This window comes from Triplophysa rosa, linkage group LG7 (genome assembly GCF_024868665.1).
Source record: "Triplophysa rosa linkage group LG7, Trosa_1v2, whole genome shotgun sequence".
NCBI classification, from domain to species: Eukaryota; Metazoa; Chordata; class Actinopteri; order Cypriniformes; family Nemacheilidae; genus Triplophysa; species Triplophysa rosa.
In genome coordinates this window covers 23,150,616-23,173,078 of record NC_079896.1, presented here as the reverse complement: position 1 = coordinate 23,173,078, position 22,463 = coordinate 23,150,616, and the positions used below count along the sequence as shown (strand labels likewise).

At 39.3% G+C, this 22,463-nt stretch overlaps 1 protein-coding gene across 11 annotated transcripts in view; it reads right to left on the bottom strand.

Moving 5' to 3' along the window:
* Positions 1 to 22,463, bottom strand: part of szt2 (SZT2 subunit of KICSTOR complex) — a 73,233-nt gene that overhangs the window by 11,193 nt on the left and 39,577 nt on the right. For 4 of the 11 annotated variants that reach the window (XM_057337257.1, XM_057337262.1, XM_057337260.1 and 1 more), the window contains 18 exons: positions 19,031 to 19,207; positions 18,366 to 18,560; positions 17,371 to 17,573; positions 16,092 to 16,258; positions 15,922 to 16,019; positions 15,709 to 15,841; positions 15,497 to 15,624; positions 14,250 to 14,297; positions 12,140 to 12,261; positions 11,877 to 12,059; positions 8,686 to 8,950; positions 7,834 to 7,913; positions 7,059 to 7,184; positions 6,673 to 6,875; positions 6,065 to 6,170; positions 5,426 to 5,509; positions 3,601 to 3,675; positions 2,321 to 2,386 (listed from right to left, as the gene is read on the bottom strand). In XM_057337257.1, coding sequence (XP_057193240.1) covers positions 2,321 to 2,386; positions 3,601 to 3,675; positions 5,426 to 5,509; positions 6,065 to 6,170; positions 6,673 to 6,875; positions 7,059 to 7,184; positions 7,834 to 7,913; positions 8,686 to 8,950; positions 11,877 to 12,059; positions 12,140 to 12,261; positions 14,250 to 14,297; positions 15,497 to 15,624; positions 15,709 to 15,841; positions 15,922 to 16,019; positions 16,092 to 16,258; positions 17,371 to 17,573; positions 18,366 to 18,560; positions 19,031 to 19,207 — 2,459 coding nt within the window. The remainder of the gene's footprint in view (positions 1 to 2,320; positions 2,387 to 3,600; positions 3,676 to 5,425; positions 5,510 to 6,064; positions 6,171 to 6,672; positions 6,876 to 7,058; positions 7,185 to 7,833; positions 7,914 to 8,685; positions 8,951 to 11,876; positions 12,060 to 12,139; positions 12,262 to 14,249; positions 14,298 to 15,496; positions 15,625 to 15,708; positions 15,842 to 15,921; positions 16,020 to 16,091; positions 16,259 to 17,370; positions 17,574 to 18,365; positions 18,561 to 19,030; positions 19,208 to 22,463) is intronic. The other 7 variants (XM_057337258.1, XM_057337265.1, XM_057337266.1 and 4 more) reach the window with 5 other exon arrangements.

Here is a 22,463-nt window from a genome sequence, read left to right as displayed (position 1 = left end):
AAGAAAAAATGACTCCCCTCTAATTCATTTGTATTAAAAATAAAAAGACCTAAATACACTAGCACATCTTTTTATTATTCACATATTTATTGACCTTTTTAACTTCAGCATGTTATTATTTTAATTGAATGTTTATATATTAATAGGGATAAATCGAATATGTCAGAAGAACTGCCTTAACGTCGTACATATCCAAAGTTTACCTCAATACGCAGATAAAAACAAAAAGCGCAAGATGTTTGTCCCTACATGCGCTCCATAGTCCGTTGTAACTTGCATTGTTTTCAAGTAATTGTTTTAAAGTTAGCAAAACAAACTACCCAAATACTACTTTAATCGGATCAAGCACTAGCTGTAACGTGTATTGTACTTCATCTACCCGTCGAAGAGACTATCCATCGTCTGCGGTGAGCGGAGTCAGTGAACATAGATTGTGAGCGGGAAATGGAAAACCCGGAGCGGAATCCACTGATCTTTTGCGGAGTGATAATAGAATGCTTTCAGCAGGGATGCGAGTCCATTCCACTTCACTCATACAGCCTATCGTGCAGTTCGCCATTGCATGAGTGCTGTGCTCGTGTGAGGCATGACAGGCGTCTGCCGAAGCTTCTCAAAATTAGCGGAGAACAGAGAAGACGCACAGACGCGCAAGTACATGCGCACAATTGTAAAATAATAATAATCACAATTTCAGGAACTTCAAGGCCCCTCACATGCCAGGGCCCTTTGTACTCAGTCACCCTTTTCCCCCAACTTGCAACGCCCCTGCTAAAAGCTACGCCTGTTAAGAAAACAAAGCATAAATTTTGTCATTTGAGTTTGTGACAAAACATTTTGCAGTGTTTACATATTGTTTATTACTGCATAATATTATTCATTAAAATAGAAGTTTAATGTGTTTCATTAAGTACAAGTTGATTTTATAATGCCTACATTTTTTGCATTTTGTGTTAATGTGAATACAATCATTTTTCCTATATATTTCGTTATTGAGGATTTCTTTAAAAAAAGTCTAAAGTCTCATCTTGTGAGATAAGTGTCTCGTCACACCCCTACTCATTAGCATTATTATTTGTCATTTATTTGAAATCACTGGACCGATTGTGGTCATGCTTCATTTTGCCATCTTTACAACACAGACATTTAGCTTTGGATACTTTTAATAGATCTCGTCCACACTAATACATTTTCATTAGAAAAACGATTTTTCCTCTGTGTTTTGGCCTTTTTGAAAACACACTTTTACTGTTGTAGTGTGTTAGTACTGTTTTAACTATGAAAACAAATGCTCACAAACACAAAAAAATTGTCGCTCTCCAGTTTGATAACGTTAATGTCAGGTCGTACATTTTTCAGATACAGTATGTTAACTCGCAGTTACTGTATTGTGGACATTTTCATTCATTTTTTATTTATTTAAAGTCTCTACCCCATTGTCCGTCTACTAATAAAGAAAAACTCTGTGCCTTTGCTCTACATTGCCGTGACATTACAAAGAGGTGGAAAGTAAAGCAACGCCTAAAATGACACGGGTTGAAGCGTTTTACAATTTACTCATGCACAGTACATTGATGCAAGTGTTTTCAAGACATTTGGGTGTGGATGGGCAACATTTGGAAAACGGTTGAGTGGGCGAAGTGTTTTTTAAACGAAAACGTATTAGTGTGGACAAGATTTACGGCAGGCATTTTTTTTAACTCTGTTTCGACTGTGTGGGGTTCATTTTGCGATGACTAGTGGAAACACCTCACTGGATCTCTTTTTCGAAAAGCTTAGTTGTGAAAGGAAAATCACAATCCATAATTAGCCCATAAAGAGTAGATAGGGAAGAAACAGAGAGAGAAATGGAAGGAAAATGACTGTAGCTTTAGCAACATTATCTACAATTATTCATCATTACGTCTCCCAAAATAACACCAAGTTTGCATCATGTTCCTTTAGCAAAGAGTTGCATTATATGTTCATTGCATTAGTATTGCTGTATGGACAATCACCCACATAAGACATATCACCAGACACACAGATTCAAATTAACATTCCACAAAACCAGTGAAAGAAAATCAAGAAGGATCGTCGAGCAAAGCAAAGAGATCATTGGATTCTCAGAGCTGAAGAAATAGCGACACGTTAACCTCCCGGAGGTCCCACAATATCCAGGCTGCACAGACATATACAAGGAAAAGAATCATCGGATCAGGAATAAACCGCGCAGGAAGGCTGCCCAGATTTGGGGCCGTAGCAGGAAGGGGGAGGAGATTAAGGGAAAGACTGAAGGCTGATTGATGGGAGACGGGCCCGCCCCGAGTTTACAGAGACATACCGCAGAGTCGGAGCCCGTGGGTGCCTCGGGGAACGGCTTGCTAGGAGGTTTGTTGAGAAGAGTGCCCTGATGGAAAGAAACGATGAGATCGGAATGGACACACACTGTATGCAGGACACAAAAACAACTACACGCACAAGAGAGGCAGATGCCACACAGAAAGGTTAGAGGTCAATTTACACAAAAATGAACAAAACAGACACATGACAAAGTTGGGGCTGTGATAATGTATGGGGAGAGGTTACAGGAAGTGACATCAGAGATGATTGATAACGGTGAGGCATGAGGCTATTATAGATGAGTAGCAACACAACCTTTCCTGCTTCTTCTTTCTAGCCTGGGTGCTTAAAATCCAACACGTCTGCCATAAGAGATGACACTTTTGTGTTTAACACTGTAGTCTAAGGGAACTAGCTTCCTGTTTGCCCTTAAACTCCTTTTTCACTTAAAAAGAAGCAAATACAGTAATGATTTAATTGCGGGTTATGAGCAGCTGGGATCAAGAGACACCTCGCTGACTTCTGCACCGCGGGAGAAAACCGGAGCCTCCTGCTGACAAACATCTGGACATTTACAAATATTTACACTTAATTACTCCTCATTTAGAGCCAACATGGACCAACTGCACATTAAATACACCATCATACCCCAAAAGAAACAGCCACCTCATCTCACTAACATGGGAGATTTCTGTCTGTTTATTCATGTACATATGCTGTGCTGTGAAAGTGAATAATAGGAACTGGAGCCGACAAGCTCCAAAAATAAAAAAACACTATAACACAATGTCCTAACAGCAGCGATGTGACAAGATTCCAGCGACAAGCAATTTGTCCGTCACGCTGAATGTGAAAAAAGGCTGTGGCACCACACTCTCACAAATCAACCAATCAGAAAGCGTGGACGAGACTGCGCTCTCTCGCAAAGTTTGACTTTGTACCAAAGAATCTAAAACAAAGACTGTACTATTTATATGGTTTTCATTGTAAAATCTGTCGAATCTAATATTCTACAATACGTATTTACTGTTTTATGTTGTGTAATACACATGTCGGCGAGTAAAGCATGACAGAATTATTATGTTTAGGTGTAGTATTCCTTTACGAAGCTGTCTCTAATAATAAAGAGTTTCTTCCACAGAGATTACAGGCAGACACATAGAGCACACGTACAGAAAACACACTATACATACATGCAAACTCTCACTTTGTTAACTCGCTCTCGCTTTAGCATAAACATTGGCTTTCTACCATTTATTTGTAATGCACAGATACAGTTACCTGAGAATTAACCGTTTGGCCCATGGGTATCCTCGAGCATTCTAATGCAAACTGCTTCACACAGAAATAAGAGCCCTGAAAGAAAGAAAGAAAAAGTTAAATATGTTACTGGGAGAGACGATTAATGCTCTGATCACCACATTCAAGTAACAAGTGTTCCTGAAGGAAACTGAAATGACCACAAAAAGTCCTCAGTACATGTTATTTTAAAGGCAAGTGTTTGTTTTGTAATGTTTTATCAAAAAAACTGGCCCTGCTCCTGAAACGACTCGTTCTGGATGATGTCATCCTTTTATTTTTCAAGCGCTCCAACCAGCTGTCATATAAAACAGTGGATCGTAACCCTTTTGACCTTAAAGTCCGACCATCGTCCACAAGAATATTTAAGGCCCCCCACTCCTACACAATAAAATATTTTATAACTTTTTTATAACTAGTAATATGAAACACCAAGAAATATCTTGAATTTTACTCTTTTGGGATAATTTTATGATTGTTATGTCATACTTTAAAGTTGGCATGAAATGGAAGTAGCAATTGTCTTTATTTCCATACCGTGAAACGACTTCTGAAATGAGAAAAGGGCGGGACTTGATTCCATCCACCGACAACTAGGGTTGGGTATTGAAAATCAATTCCAATTAGGAATCGGATCGGAAACGAAAGGAATCGGATACTTGAGATTAAAATTTGAATTCCTCTCATCAATTCCGGTGTGCATATTTTCAGAAAAGTTGTGTGATCTGCTGATATCTCAATAAAAGCCCTTATCAAAATTAACAATATTTGTACTATAGTATTTGCATTAAAAAGCACAGGAACCACAAATTAACCATAGTTTCATTAGTTAATACAGTTTAACCATTGTATTAACCGTAACTATAGAAAAAAAAAATAAAAAAAAAAAAAAAAAAAAAAAGATAAAAAAAAAAAAAAAAAAAAAAAAAAAAAAAAAAAAAAAAAAAATTTTGCAAACAAGTCAATAAGCAGGCTAAATGACCATACAGGTTGATATCTAAATGTTTTACTGTGGAATCGAAACTGGGAATCGATAAGAATCGAAATCGATAAGCAGAATCGGAATCGATAAAATTCAAACGATTCCCAACCCTTGATTGGATCGTTAAAAGGTGAAAGATTTAAACGCCAGTTTTGCAATCTGTCAGTCATTTCAGCCCCGCCCTCGCACCATTCCTCGTGACCAGAAGTGAAGAGAGGTCGTTTGGAGAGGGGGAGGAGGTTAACGGATTTGATAAGATTGTACAAATGAATGAAAAAAAATAATGATGTGCACGGATAAATAATTCGTAATAAATACTTAATTAAACTTATTTAAATTAGAATGATCAGAATTATTAGAATTTTTAATTTCATGAAGACTTCTTTAAATAATTTTACGTCATCCCGAGGTCCCTCTAGTGGGCCCTGGCTGAGAAACACTGATATTATCATTATTTGTGATCAAAACAATTTTTACGAATATAATAAATTCTTTATGGATAAAGCAAAGTTACTCAAATACCTTTGAATTAAGGACCTTTAATATTCCCTAAACTATACCCTGCTTTCAACCAGTGTTTTTGCATACATCCAAATGTGAGAAGAGCTCAGGATGTGGTGAGGTGGAGTTTCCTAGCTGTCGATTAAGTACGTTTAAATATTAATAGCTCTAAATAGCGTAAGAGGGAGAAGACTCCATTAAACATCTCAGCTGGTTCTCCTTCGAGACCTTCACAGCGTTCCTGTGAAAAGCTCTGCTGATGTGCTAAGAGGCTGATGCAGTGCTCTGAATGCCTTGAGACGCACAGACAGATGAAGGTCTTACTTGAAACGCTAGTTCCATTAGCACGATGCCTCCCGGCAGCGCCCTCTGCAGGTGGTATGACGTCGAGCTGGAGTTACTGCTCTGCTGTAAAAGATAGAGGAAACATTCAGTGTGTGTGCGTGTGTGTGTGTGTGTGTGTGTGTGAGAGAGAGTGCATGTGGCTTAACAAGGGAATCAAGAGTCTCCAAAGCTAAACGATGATGCAACCATAGTAGGAAAAACTGTTCTTCAAAATATCTCATTTTGTGTTCAACAGAACACTACCCCTACTATGGTAGTGAAAGATGTCCCAGAACTGAAAATTGCTATCATTTTCCCAAATATCTTTCTTTGTGTTCAGCAGAACAAATAATTGTATACAGGTTTAAAACAACTTGAGGATGAGTAAACGATGAAAGAATTCTCATTTTTGGGTGAACTATCCCTTTAAGAGACCTTGTGGAGTTAATGTACCAGTGAGAACTATTTTTTCTTTAAGGGGAAACACACAAAACGCTTCCAAATAAGTGGTTTGTCTTCTGTATGTGTGGGTGGAAGGTGTTAGAGATGAAATGCAGATAAAATGTCAATGTAATTTATGACAAATCACAGTGTACAGGTGATTCAGTGTTTGGATGAAGTGTGTGGTGTCTTGTGTACCTTGGGACTTTCCTCACTCTTCTGTTTATTATATGAGAAAGAGGAAAAGGAAGATCTGCCTTCTGTAGATAAAGAGCTCAACATGGCGGCCCGAGCTCGAGCAATACTGCAGAGAGAGAGAGAGAGAGAGAGAGAGAGAGAGAGAGAGAGAGAGAGAGAGAGGTGGTTAATTCACTCCTTGTGCTGTTGATCACTATTTTCCTAAAGCTGCAATTCGTAACTTTTTTAGTTTAAAATACAAAAAATCACTTATTGAGCAAGTACATAAAAATGTGTGATCTAAACAACCTCCATAATTTACACCAATTTACAATGGTAAGCTTATAATACTGATTTATAATTTAAATGCATGGGTTGGATTATGTGGGAGATGTCTGCAGTTGGCCATTGGGCTGTTTTGGCAGATCTGGCAACCCAGATTCATCCACGCTAAGTAGCAGTGCCAAAGAACAACCCACAAAAAAACCTTAAAGCTGTAATCTGTAACTTTTACTTGCAAAGTTGAAGTAAAATCTCTCTCTCTCTCTCTCTAGCACAAACACATATTGTGGCTCAAGAGAGCCTTCTATAGCTCTAGTAAAAGTAAAGTAAAAGACAAGTTTGCAGACCTGCGAGCGGGCGACTGCGGCCGGACCTGGACCAGGATGAAGCCCATGCTCTGGAGGTACTGTACATACTGCTGAAGAAACATGCTGGAGATCTCCTGTAACCAAGGCTCCTCCTTTAGTCGACTGGGCAGCATGTCTGCAGAATCTGTGCTGTAGCTGCGATCTCTACCGGACGCGGTGGAGTCGCTCGACCGATGCCTCTTCTGCAGACAGATGTAAGATTAGACAGTGAAACAGATGAAGAATTCCAGAGATCTACAAAAAGCACAGATCTCAGAATTGTGACTCTTGAAATAGTAAAGGCTCTCTGGTGGTTCAGAGAGTGGGATGGGAATCAGTAGACGGACTAAAATATAAAGTGAGAATATGAGGCAGAAGAGAAAGACCTTCATCTGTGGCTGGATGACCAGTTCTTCCTGAATCTGTTTTCGGAACACGGGGTCAAAGAGCAGTGGAGTGGCGCAGTAATGAACCAGACGGGATGACTGCTTCAGTGTGTCTAAATCTGCTACCTGCGCACACAGACAGACAAGAGTTATTACAGCAGATAACAGTGAGATTACATGAGTGACCTCACACACATTTCAGAATTCCCTAATGTTCCCTCTTCATTTCATTAACCCCAACTGGGCAAAAATGTGTGTGATCTGTATGTGTGTGAGACAGAAATCCAAAGGCACTGGAATGTATCTAGACTTGATGAGGCGCTCAAAAAATCATGTTTTGAAACTATGATGGAAAAAACACTCCAACGGTAAAGCTTCACAGCACAAACACGCACGCAAAAACACACTTTTCTCAAATATGGAAACGTTAAGTAGGTTGTTTATTCTGAGCAGTTTAATAAGAGAATAAACCCAGCTTGTTTTGTTCTGGAATATGTCAAGGCGCAATTTATGTTTTGCATGCGTATTCTATTCTCAGCATATATGAAATGGAACACAAAAGAAGATATTTTGAAGAATGATCGTAAGAAAAAGCATTGGTACCCATTGACTTGTGTCCATACAGTAGAAGGCAATGGGTACCCACGGTTTTTGCTTACCAACATTCTTCAAAATATCTTCGTTGTGTTCTGCGCATACTGCGCATACTGTCAGTATTTATGAACCTGTAAAGCACTTTTTGGTCCAAGATTATGACCCAAAAGTGAGAACTTACAGAGATGGGTAAATTGGACTGAGCTGATCTCTGCTGCCATGTCACAAACAGGTGCTCGATCTTCACTTGTCTCTCCAACTCTGAAAAAGTAAAAAAAATCACTTGCTTTCTATCTTACATTGATTTTTTAAACGTTGCAACATTCGTTGTATTGGATGGGTCCAAAACCCAAAATTCTGCCTTAATACGGAGAGTTAGGAAGGAATTAAGGGGACAGTTCACCCAAAAAAGAAAATCCTGACATTATTTGCTCACACCGTGTCAACACCAGTCGCGACCGGTGCGACGTGACACGACAACGGCTTGTTCTTAATGGATCTGCCGTGTCGCGTTGCATCCAGTGTGGACAAACTGTACAATTATAATGGGTTCTGATGCTTTCTATTGTCTTTCATCATGTTGCGTAGACACGGTGTCACTCTCATGTCATTCCAAACCTGCATCACTTTCTTTCTTCTGCAGAACACAAAAGAAGATATTTTGAAGAATGTCGGTAACCAAAAACCGTTGGTACCCATTGACTTCTACTGTATGGAAACAAAACTCGATGGGTACCAATGCTTTTTCTTACCATCGTTCTTCAAAATATCTTCTTTTGTGTTCTGCAGAAGAAAGATATACAGGTTTGAAATGAGTAAACGATGAGAGCATTTTCATTTCGGGGTGAACTATCCCTTTAAGAAATGCACACATCGCATGTTTGTTTAACATGCTCTATATTAAAACGTACCATCACATGACAAAGAACATAATTGAAAGAATGTAGTTGAAGTGTGGTTAAAAGAAGTTAATTTAGCTCTGACATGATATTACAGTTTTCTCTTTGTTTACAGTATGTGTGTGTGTTTTTACCTCTGCGCTCAACTGCTTTGACCTCCAGAAGCTGGGCTCCATGCCGAGTGACTATATCGGCCCCATCCTGACTGGTCAGCGCCCTCCCAGTGTGTACATCTCTCAGAGCTTCATCAAAGGGCACCAGCTCTCCAGGGAAAGTCAAAGGTGGCAGACCACGGCCTGAGCTACCCAACCGCCCCTGATCCTTACTCAGAGCCGGAGGAACCGGACTCCTCAACAGAGCGTCTGCCTCCACCGTGGAACTGAGGAAAGGGTTGGGCTCCTGAAAACAAAGAATTGAATCATTCACTCTTAAGAATAAAAACGCTTTAGAGGTTCTGCACAGCGGTGCCATAGAAGAACCATTTTTGGTTCCACAAACTGCTGCTTTAAAGAACCATCTCTTTCTTACCTTTTTATAATCTTCTTCAGATGGTAAAGGTTCTTTATGGAACCATTTAGACAAAAAAGGTTCTTCTATGGCGTCATAAAACACCCTTTTTTTAAGAGTGTAATAATGTAAATTACCATACGAAAGTTAATAAAGCACATTTTTATGTTTGGCTAAAATGAACAATGGAAGAAAAACAAAGCTGGGTTCTAAAGCACATCTCTTTTCCCCAAAGAGACGCTGCGTAACTCCGCTGGCCTTCGGATTCCTCAGACTCTTTCACGTCAATGACTGAAGTCTCTTTTCAAAGCGTGGCTGAAAGCTCATCTCGCCGCTAACCCGTCACAAACTCCCTCAAACTTTCTGATTCTTTACATCACCCTCAAGTTTTAACACGAGCAGAGGGTTTATTACTGCGGTTCATCAGCAATCAACCCGGTGAATACCGAGAAGTGTTCCTATGTGACTCTATTGAAACTGTTGAAATTAGACCAACACGAAATAATACAAACTAATAAAACTCTTTTCAGAATATCTAAAGGCCTTTCCTCTGTTATTGTGGGAACTTTTGGGCGAGTTAAGAGGTTGGAAAGCTCTTTGAAGTCCTGTAGGGCACGTTGGAGGCTTTTCTATAAGTAGCCAGTCCAGATGCCCCACGATGGAGGACCGAGTTGACCGGATGCCCCGTGCGCCCGATGGGTGTTTAAGCTGCACTTTAGTGCCTTAACTCCACCCCCTGGGAGTCTGACAGATGATTGACGGCCGGGGCAAATTTTCTGCTATGTTGGCTCTGCCTTCTGTCGGCACTCATTAGTTGAACACAGATTAAAAGTGCAGAATCATTGACAAGGAAAATACGGCTCTGTCCTTTTGTTCACTTTTGGGGGAAATTGAAATGCTCTGCTCATTTGCGTTTGAATGACAGGAGAAAGTGCACACAGAACACACACAAAAACATTTCCAATGAGAAAGAAAAAAGTAATAAACATTCACAAAAAGTCCAGTAAAAATTCACATCCGCAGAGTTCGGTAATGTCCTTCATCCATAATTTACAGAACAAAATAATTAGCATTCGTACAAATACATATTATGAAATACTTCATGTTCAGTATTCCATCTGTTTGAAATAAACTTCTTTAAAGGGATCCTTCACCCAAAAATGAAAATTCTGTCATCATTTACTCACCTTCGAGTTGTTCCAAATCTGTATAAATTTCTTTGTTCTGATGAACACAGAGAAAGATATTTGGAAGAATGCTTTTAGCCAAACAGATTTTTCCCCCCATTGACTCCCATAGTAGGAAAAATTACTTTATCATTTTGTTGTTCTGTTGAACACAAAAAAGACATTTTTAAGAATGTAGGACAGCAAATAGTTCTGGGACACTTTTGACTACCATTTTTTCTACTATGGTAGACAATGGGGGGCAAAATCTGTCTGGTTATAGGCATTCTTCCAAATATCTTTCACTGTGTTCATGAGAACAAAGACATTTATACAGATGCGGAACACCTTGAAGGTGAGTAAATGATGACAGAATTTTCATCTTTGGGTGAAGTATCCCTTTAAATTCTCATTGACTTTGTATTGAAGATCTTTCAGCATTGTGTAATTACGTGTCAAAACAATAGTCAGATGACTAATACAAATGAGAAACAGCAACAAATCAGCTCCCAAACTCCAGTCAGTGTATTCAGCTCGCGTGTAGAAGATGAAAATCGATCGAGCCCACCAGCCCTCTCTCTCTCTCTCTCTCAATTTCAATTGCTGGTAAATATAAATTAATTCATTCAAATATTTCCTAAATGTGTATACATGTATGTGTATGTGTTTATAAATACAAAAAATATCATGCAGACTACACTATTGAACATATTATGTAGCAGTCTAATTTACGTCATTTGAGATGGACAGTCACTACAGCTTTTTATTTGATGAGGACATATGGGAAAATGTTCATGATTTCTGCAACACTTCCCAAAGCTGTGACTTGACTGTCAGGAATTTCTCACGGCTCGAACCATCAAACTGGTCCACAACATCTCAACACCTCTTTTAGCTTTTTTTGCAAAACTGTTCGCAGTTAAGTTTTTTTTGTACTTTATTTTGGTAATACTGTGGTAAACAAAACATCAATGTCTTCCAAAAACACATATTTAAAAAAGAATAAAATGATATTGAACTCAAATGAGTTCACACTACCGGCAACACAAAAGCTCGATAAAAAACGTCAACAGCTGTCTGCTGTCTAAAAATACATCCTGACATTTGGACAGAAATCTTGACAAGCCAATCAATAAAACAATGTTATAACATCAGGTTTCGCCTCTGTTCTGTCAGTCCAGCAAACTGGCTTCGGTGCATTAACTGAGAACAGTTCAAACAAAGCGAATGATCATTTTCTATATTTAAATGTAAAGGCTGTTGAAATAAGTGAAGCTCTGGGCAGGTGCACGCAGCGGGCACTGCAGTTCTGTGTTGTGTTTTTAACAGGTGTGCTGGAGTGATTGCTGTCCTACCCTGCAGCTATGACAGCTGTCCGCCACTGAATGTGATATGTCAGACTGCCTCGGGTACAGATAACCACTCGTGTGCCGTTTAAACTCACTCCAGTAGACTCTTGCTAGCTGTATACGTGCATACACTCAGCCCTAACCAACCTCTAGCCAGAAGACGTCCATGTATCCTTAAAGGGGTGTGCATGTCTAAAATTACTTTTTTAATAGAAAATATTAACTATACTAGTGTGTTAAACTATACTAGTGAGGGCCAGTTGTCCATACTGACATACAGCATGCATGTGTGTGTGTACTGACCTGTTTCAGGTCCTCGTGTGCAGGTGTATCAGAGAAGCAGTAATGGTGGAACAGACCCATTTTCTGACTCAGGAGGCAGTTGACCACATGAGCTCGAGTGTTCTGCCAATGCACCAGTCTGCCGAGCCCCTGATTCAGAGAGCCGCCCAGATCCACAGACCAGTTATATGTGTACAGGGTCACCTGTCAACACAGCGAGAGAAACAACAGATAAGATCAAACGTAAAAGATCAAAACTTCACCTCATATTTAACCCAACTGACCTTTTTATTGACGATGTGTATGTACAGGAAGCGTTGTCTTGGGGCCACGCCCCTCACAGCCTGGAATGGGCTTAGCCAATCACTGTGCTCCAAAGCCTCGAATCGCTGAAGTCCCTTATGAGCTGAAATGGCAGAAACAGAATGACAGCGAAAACAGAGAAAAAGATAATAATTGTAACGAAAGAATAAATGTCCGTGAAAAGGAAAGAGGCAATTGATAACACCACTCGTGAATCTATTTAATTCATTTTAATTTGATGATAATGTACTGAATGAGATCTCAGCGCACAGAATACATTTAAAATGAAATGATAAACAGGGCTCATGGAAGCAAAGAAAAACAGGGCAATAGCTCATCTATGACGCTGGACATTTATATAATTTATAGTGTTTGAACAGAATTCGCTCTCTGGAGGAGTACAGGCGTTGCATGAGGATTATTCCTCTTTGTCTGTATATGACACTCTTGCATTTATATCTGTCAAACATCAACATCAGACCACATCTGTTCATCTATATCTGATAAGCTGATAAAAACATCCCTTTTGCAGGTATAAATGACTCGCTCTTCAAATATGTTCTCTTTTGATGATGTACACTTAGTGTTTTAACTCTGTAAAAAGCATTTTAATTAAAATCTTCATCCAAGAGTATTTAAACATTTTGGATAATAGGATTCTTTGTGTATGCACAAAAATATAAAATTGAAAATAAACTTATAAGAAAAGAGCGCGAGTTAGAATTCCATTAATCATTTTATTTAAATATATTATAAAGGGGAAAGTAAAAAGGTTTGGCTACAAGACGAACCCAAAATACAGATATTCTTGCAAATCGTCGCTGTCCTTCCGAAACCTCGCATGTTCCAATTTTTTAAGGAAATGGAAAAACACTGTACTTTAAATACTGTGTTTAAGTTGACAAGCACTTTTTTAATACTTTTTATTGGTTTGATAATTGCAGAGCTAAGTGACAAACATAAAGTGCGACTAATAATAATGATATGCAGATTCAAGGTTCCAGAAGGACATCAGCAACATAATATGGGGGAAAAGTAAATACAGCCTCTAAACAAAAACAATTCAAACAATTCAATTCTGTAAAATAAATAGATGTCAAATCGATTAATCGCGATTAATCGATTCCAAAATAAATGTTTGTGCTTATATAACGTGTGCAGCATGTATATGTATATACAAATTAGGGCTGATCGAGATTAATCCAATCCAGAATAAAAATTGTGTTTAGATAATATGTCTGTATACTGTGCATATTAATTTAATTTAATTATAGAATTAAAACATACACATACATGTATACAGTATATTTAAGAGAAATATTAAAATTAATACAAATTTATATTTAATTTAAATTATTGGTAAATATAAATAAATACATGTAAATATGTATACATTATATTATGTTATGTAAACACAAACTTTTATTCTGGATGTGATTGATCGTTTGACAGCCCTAATACAAATGCGCACACATACATGAGTACAATATATACAAGTATGTAGATAATTATATTTATGTTTATATTTAAATATAAATACATTATGTATAAATCTGAATTATTTCTCATATTTATTAAATATATACATGTTTGTTTGTGTATATATATACATACAAATATTCACGGCACACACACATACGATATGACTTATGATTTAAACACAAACATTTATGTTAGAATTGATTAATCGCGATTAATCGATTTGACAACACTAGAAATTCATTCTTTTGATAATTGAAGAACCACCCAAACATATCTGGGCTGTTAAAGCTAGTGTATATTTTGATTGCCCACGGACTGTTACGTCTCGCGCACATTTGAGTGCCCTGACCGTGAGCCTCGATAGACATGCTTCACACATGCAAACTAAAACTGCTAGGACCTTTCTATTAGTGTATTCAATCCATTCACATGTGAGAAAAATCAACCTCTGTTGACTATTACATTTATGCCATGCAATTTGTGCACGAGACATAGCAGACAGCAGAAAACCAAAGTCTACTTTGGGCATCAGAGTGTGATTGTGATGTAATGGAGGGGAGGGCCCCAGCTGCCCAGTTAGCAGGAGCCCCATAAGGGGCCAAAACTTACGTGTGCACCTATTTAGAACTGGACTGTTCTCGTCATCTGAACTGTCTTCTGTGGGCAAACAGAGATGAGCAAACACAGCTTTGCAAAAGGAAACAACTCTATGTTAATGCTGCATTCACACACAAACACACATGCGCACACAAGAGACAACATAAGCAGAGATAAGCAGAGACTCTATACGAGTTATTGACTAAACACACTCTTAAGCTGAAAAATAGGGATTCTGTCAGCAATAAAATTAGACACAGAACATAAAACGAAATGAAATTTGTTGGCAAGATAAAAAACATGAAGCACAGTAAAGAGGCAGCTAATGGTGAGATATCTGTCAACTTGAGAAACTCTGGCTCTGATGACAGGATGTGTTTGGTGGTAGCACAGAGAAAATGGTGGGAAGCAAGAACTGTTGACCACAGAATTCAGTAATGACTTTATATTGCTATAGGTCAGTTAAAACCGGCAAACTAACGCTGGTTTAAGCAAATTAATGAAATCGTGAACATATTGGTATCACACTTTTGATGAAGTTTGATGAGTGAACCTCATTAAGAAATGTCTGGGTATATTTGAAGGAAAATGCAACCCAAAACCAGATATTTTTATATTGTGACAGTATTTTCATGACAATTAAGACTGCCATCTGTAGGGAAAATATTTTAAGAAATATTTTATATTATACATGATATAAATCACAAAGTATAAGTGTAACAGAGGATCAGCACTACAATATGAAAAAATCATAAAATGTAAAATAATTGAATTATTATTCTATCCGTTTCTTGTAGTTTTTAATTTATACTAATCATTTAACTTTTTAAATTGTATTTGTTTATTTTTCTTTGTCCTATATCATAGTGAAGGACATTTTGTTTACACATCTTAATAAACATGAATTTATTTGTTTTGATATTGTGGTAAAATATGATCCAGACATTTCCATGCAATTCGCATAAATGTATATAATGCACTATACAGATATTGCATTATAATGCATTCAGCATGTCTTATGACGCACCTGTATACAAATAACTGCGACCGCATTTACTAAACATCCTAATACTTGCACCTCACGTTTTAATGTGTTTATGTTATGAATGGTTTTACAACTAAAATAATTTAAGTATTATAATATATTATACCCATGTGTTTCTGGAAGAGTTTCCGCTAATTTAAGAGCCATGAAATTATCCTGTAAGTATGAGTAAAGTGTAATGCTGACATGAACGCTGTCTCAACAAAATTGGTACCTTGTTCTGTACTGCAGTGCCATTGGCTGAAGTTGCGGCCAATGAGGATGAAGCTCCTGCCGGTTGTGGGCGGCTGGCTAATGTGCTGAATGTTTGACAGGGGGACATGGATATCTCCCTGAGGACAACTGTCAACAAACATAGCAAACTGTTTATAAAGTGTATCGGCAGAAATACAAATGCAGATGAAACTAAACACATCTGGAACACACCTGGTCCTTTCAAACACTTTAACCGTAGTGTCGCTGGCTAGAGAGCTGACCAGATTAACAATCTCTGTGAGGACGGAGGGCAGGAGGAAATGATGTGAGACCTCAGCCACGCAGTGCTGGATGGACGGACAACCTGTGAAGGAACAAGAGAACCTCACAAGGCGCGCTAGGAAGATTGAAGACGGATAATGCTAACCTTCTGATGAAACTGACCCAGTTTGTTCATGAAGGTGACCCAGGGCAAGAACGTGGTCTGATAGACTGGGTGAAGAGTTCCCGTATCTCCTTCCTCTAGCCGAGCTACATGTCTTCTGCGCAAAGACACCAAATCTAGTTACAGGTACAGTAGGGTCAGAGAGAGGATGCTGTAAACCATGACTGACCTCTGAGCCTGTTCCTGCTCCACGGCCATGGCTTTCTCATGATTCCACTGCTGCTTCACGTTCTCAGTCTTGTGTCTCCGTCGGCCCATGCGGCTGTCTTCTGCTCGCTCTGGAATGATGTCATCAGTTGTCTTCGGACTGCCGAGCTCGGAAGTTTCTGCTTTACTCTACCAAACACACACACACGTTAACCTGTTACCCCCGATTTCCCAACGTTCCTCATACTGTGCAGTTTGTATTTTTTTGTAAACATCAATTCAATATGGCAACTATTATGTTCAAGTAAAACTGAAATCAAATTAAATACAGGCCTGAAAATTATTTTTAAATTTTTTAAAAACTAAATAAAAATTAGAAATGTTGCCTTGGCATTTAAGTTGCTCAATTAAGTTAAAGGAGTAGTTCACCTTCAAAATGAAAATTCTGTCATCATTTACTCACCCTCTTGTCATTTCAAACCTGTGTGACTTTCTTCCGCAGAACACAAAAGAAGATATTTTATAGAATGTTGTTAACAGCCCCCCATTCACTTGCATTGGTTATAACAGAAGTGAAAGGGGGTCCGTGCTGTTCTGTTACCAACATTTTTCAAAATATCTTCTTTTGTGTTCTGTGGAAGAAGGAAAGTCACACAGGTTTGAAATGACAAGAGAGGTAAATGTAAATGATGACAGAATTTTCATTTTGAAGGTGAACTACTCCTTTAAAGGGCTAAAATAATTAACTGAAAATAAATAAAAACTTTAAACTAAAATAAAAATAATTTAATCTATTTCAAATATAAAAAATAATAAAAGCTCATAACAAAATACAGTAGATAAAATTAAACTAAATTTAGCATGAAAACTAAAAATATAAAAAGAAAATCTCATTTAAAGTATTAAAAGAACTACAATAAAACTTAAATACTGAAAATAACAGCAGCAATGACAGCAGAGCAAATATTTCTGTACAGAAACGAAGTTTTGCCCATCTGTAACTAATGTTGTCAGGTGCATTTTTAATTAAACACCCAGCATGAAACATTTTCCAGCGAGCTTTTCTGCCTGTAGGCTACTTGTTATTAAAATATCTGTCACAAACAAATATACACAGATGGAAAATGACTGAGACAGAAAAACAAGAATCTCTTCAGCAATTTTACTTGACTGATCCCAGAACAACTGATTCATGCTGACCGTCAATACAGTTTTAGAGACGCTGACAGTCATAATTAATGAGAGTAATTTGGTGTTAATGGAGACGCCACATGCTGAGCGAGCATGTTTAAGACACGCACCAACATCTCCCAGAAGCTACGGCGGGTAGTTTTTCCAGTGGGCGTGGTAGATTCGGGAGTGCTGCTTCCTGTGGTTGTGGTGGAACTGGGGGCGGATGTGAAGGTAATGGGAGGCGGGCTGCTTTTAACACCATGGGCACCGCTGGTGCGTCGAAAACTGTCCTTCACCTCTTTTCCATCCGACTGCAGAAGACTTAAGGGAACTATGACAATAAAACACCAACTTTACACAAACCATATATTTAAGCTAAGATAAATAAAAAACAAAGCATCTAATTGCATGGGAATGGATTTATATTTCTGTTTAAGCTGCAATCCATAACTTTTGCCATCTCCTTCGAAAAAACTGCAGGCTAATTTATACTGTATACTTTTATATTTGATACCTTATATATTTTTTAAGTGGGTTGAAGTCAAATTAGGTCAAACTGATATTTCCTGTAAAAATCGTACACGGCAGCTCAAATTCTAAATTAATATTGTACGGTTACCATTGTGAATCGAACAAAGAAAAGTTACGGATTGCAGCTTTAACTATTCTAAATCAAGGTTGTCAAAAATTTCTGTTATCTGAAATAAAATTGAATAATGGCCAAAATATTATTCAGAAAATTAGTAAGAAATTCTGTAATAAACTGAAATAAGTTTGTGTGTGAAATAAAATAATTAAAAACTAAGACTATAATTTTAACATAGTATTATAGTTAATTATAGCTAATATTATAGTTCACATTAACAACAATATCAATAATAAACAAATAAATAACTAAATCAATTACTAAATTGCTAAACATTTAACTACAATTAACATAAAAACGAAATATATAAAAATTTAAGCTACTTTAAAATATAAAAACTACATAAAACTGAAAACAAAACTATAACTACACTTTTCCCCAAAAATGTTATTTTGGAAATCTCTTCTCGAATAAGATTTTTTTTGATTGTGCATGTAAACAACAACCAGAGAGGATTTTTTTAAATTGTTTTTTCACCTGTATTCTCATCCTGTTGGTTGGCAGCAGCAGGCAGGCAGAATGTGTCCAGACACAAGGGATTCAGCAGCACCCGCATCTCCATGACGACATCACAGAGGGCGTGGCGCAGGGCTGCCCTCAGCCTGTCCGTCAGCTGCAGGGGGCTGACGTTCCCCTGCTCCCATATGTCAAACCGCACACGCACAGCTGCACCTGCGCACCAGAGGTCACACGTACATCATCACACACATGGAAGTGTTTGACCTCCTCACACAGAGCAGGAAGTACATCTGTTCAGTCTGCCTGTGACTTTCTCATGTTACAGGGAAGAATTTACACCTGTCCACGCAATGCTCAGTGACACATTCTTCTTTATGTATCCGTGTACGCTGCTTATCCTTTACGCAACTCGTTTTCAAGTGTTGAATGCAAATTAAGCTTAAAGGGATAGTTCACCCAAAAATAAAAATTCTAAAAATATTTTGAGAAACGTGTGTGAACGGTTTTGTGTTCATACAATGGAAGTCAATGGGGGCCAATTGGTTTGGTTACTAACATTCTTCAAAATATCTTCTAGAGTGTTCTGCAGAAGAAAGAAAGTCATACAGATTTGGAATGACATCATTTTTGAATGAACTATCCATTTAAATGTGAAATAAGTATCTTTGCTAAGGCCTCCCAACCTGAGCTCTGACTGGGAGAATCCATCTTGACAACGGTGGTCAAGGCATCAAACTGGTCCGGTTGAAGGAAGATGGTCGTGACGTCCCCTATGACAGCCGGACCGCTTCCATCCTGATGCGGAACCTGCAGCGGGCTGCCCTTAGCATCCACGAATGACAGAGCGATACAGGCGATACCTGAGGAGAGTGGCGCAAATGGGAGAAGTGATTGAGGAGTGAATAAAACGGCCTCAACAGAGAACTGGCAAGACAGGTATGAATTATGCAAAGAATAATGCTCCCTGCAACCTCAAATGAAATCCAATAAATTTAGCTGGTGCAGAAAGACAAGTCGAGCAACGACATGAGAGTCAATATATACCACCTTAAATTATATAAACACAAACTACATTTCAGAAAACAATGCCTCTAGTTCAGTATGAACGTTCATAAATCCTTTAAATGGGTTTTAGGCTGTTGTATTGACTCGGCTCTGCTGTTTACAGCATGAAGCCGGGAGGCCTTGGAACGCCACCGTTCTGATAAGAGCAAAGAGAGAGAGAGAGATTTCCATCATTAGCTTCTCGGAGATCGATGGCACCATCATTCCTGCGGTCGGGGCTATAAAGAATGCTCACAAACACCTTGGCTATGACAGTCGCATTAAAACGCATTAGCAGCAAACTGTGGAGAGCGAGCACGGTTTATCCAGCTGCTTGCATTAGCGCGTGTGCCGTCACCTCTGCAAAGCGGGCTCGCCGCGTGATCCATGCGAGTGTGCACGTGCCAGATAGCGGACGCTAATGTGCTGCATGCGAACACCTGAGATAAATCACACAGGTAAAGCCATCGGTGTGATTATATATAGGTGATGAACACAATAGTGCGGACCGGTGTATGACTATGTTTTAAGCCCCACACATGCTGTATACCAACACAAATGCGTACATCTGTGATCGAAAGTGTGTGTGCGGGCGAGAGAGTGTGTGTGAGAATGTTTGAGAGCGGGGCCCAATCACTCAATCAGTAATGGAGCAGCTCAACATCGTCTCTTTGCCCTCTCATACAGCAATTCCATTTCCTGTGATCTTTTAAGAGCACTTGATGAGGTGTGGCGTGGTCCCGGGTGACCCGCACGGCCCCTGTGCTGCAGTGAGACTACATGAGAACCGACAGAAGGGCCCTTTAATCTCTGCTGGACTCTGGGGCTTCGGTTACACACTCAGAGCATGACTGATGAAGTCCGTCTCTGATTTATAATGAAGGTGGTCAGTGTTATTAGAGATTCTAGACCGAACGCTCAGGCAAGCTGATGATTTTACACCGCCTGAGAGGAACGAAACCTGGGACATCACTGACCACCACTTGCTTCTGTATAACACAAAAAGAAGATAATCTAAATCTTATCTTCACAAATGTAAATGCAATGAATTATTTAGTAAAAAAACAACAACATTACATTGAATTTAGTTTTTTAACACCAGCTTCAGAACAGAACTGGCTACGCAGAGGTCTATTTACAACTGTTGCTGCACGATCTTCTCTGAAACCTGGCTGGACCCAAACACTACAAACGCGGCTATTGAGCTAGCGGGACGCACCGCCTACCGAGCCGGCAGGACTGTGGACTCGGGTAAGAAGACCGGCGGGGGATTGTGCACCTATATTAACAACTCCTGGTGCACAAATGGCACGGTAGTGGATAAATTGTGTAGTCCAGATGTAGAACTCATGCTGTTAAAGTGCAGGCCGTTTTATCTCCCGGGGGAGTTCACCGCTGTTTACATTTGTGCTGTGCTGTGTATATCCCATTGGACGCTAATGCTAAGCTAGTGTTAGCACAGGTCTATGTTAACATTAGCAACAGCGTAGTAGCACATCCGGATAGTGTTTTTATTGCATCTGGGGACTTTAACCACGCTGACCTAAAACAGTTCTTCACAAATTCCACCGTAATGTGAAATGTGCTACAAGGGGAGATAAAATCCTGGACCAAGTGTATACTAACGTAGCTATTGCATACAGAGCCCATGTCTACCCTCATCTGGGTCTGTCGGACCATCTTTCTCTTCTGCTACACTCACGGTATACACCCAAAATCAAAACTGCTGAGACTATGGTTAAAACTGTGCGAATATGGCCAGAGGATGCTATTCCTGTGCTCCAGGACTGTTACCACCACACAGATTGGGATGTATTTAATGGACAGGGTACGGACACGGATACCCGTGAATTTCTGGATGAATACACCACTACTGTTTTAGAATACATCAACTTCTGTGTGGATAACGTTACATCATGGAAGCAATTCCGTGTGTCTCCTAGCAGGAAACCTTGGATGACACACAGTGTACAACAACTAATCCGAGCTAGGAATTTAGCATACAGATCCGGGGACACCTATGCACGGCTCCTCTTTGTTGACTTTAGCTCGGCTTTTAATACGATTCGGCCGTACAAACTCCGAGCTAAACTACAGCATCTTGGACTTAACATCTCACTATGCAATTGGATTGTTGGAAATCGCACACAGAGAGTAAGAGTGGATAAGTATATCTTCTCCACCCTTCTTACTAACACCGGGGCTCCACAAGGGTGTGTGCTAAGCCCTATGCTTTATACTCTCTTCACACATGATTGGTCCACCTCCCCCCCTTCCAATCTCATTGTCAAATTTGCCGACGACACCACAGTGCTCGGACTAATCAGCAACAACAATGAGATGGTATACTGGACCGAGGTACAAAATCTGGCAACATGGTGTGACAGCAATAACTTGGCCTTGAACATTAAAAAGACCAAGGAAATTATTGTTGATTTCCGCAAGAAAGGGTGCGACCACTTTCCACTCTCTATTGGCAGCAAGAGGGTAGAGCGGGTTACAAACTTTAATTTCCTGGGAGTGACTGTGACCGAGGACCTATTCTGGGGCGTTAACACTGCCTCAGTGGTAGGAAAGGCCCAACATTGCCTCTTCTACTTGAGGAAACTGAAGAGCACCAAAATCCCAAAACAGCTGTTGGTGAATTTCTACAATTGTGCCATCAGCAGTGTTTTAACATATGGACTTTTAGTGTGGTTCTCCAGCTGCATTAAGGCCGACCAGCAGGCACTCCAGCAGGTGGTAAATACAGCGGCGAAAATTACTGGGACTACTCTCCCTGAGATCAGTTCCATCTACACCACCCGCTGTCGGAGGAGAGTTTATAACATCCTGCGGGACGAACATCATCCTGCTCACCAACTGTTCCACTTGCTGCCCTCAGGTAGAAGGTACAGGTCCATCCGGACTGATGAACAACCAGACTGGCCCACAGCCTGTTCCCTCAAGCAGTGAGGCTGTTGAACAGTGCCCACTATTTGTGTTTCATTACTATGCATGCAATATGTGTTTGATGTTTGATGCTCTAACAAAATATTTTATTGTTATCTTGTATGACAATGATAATAAAGT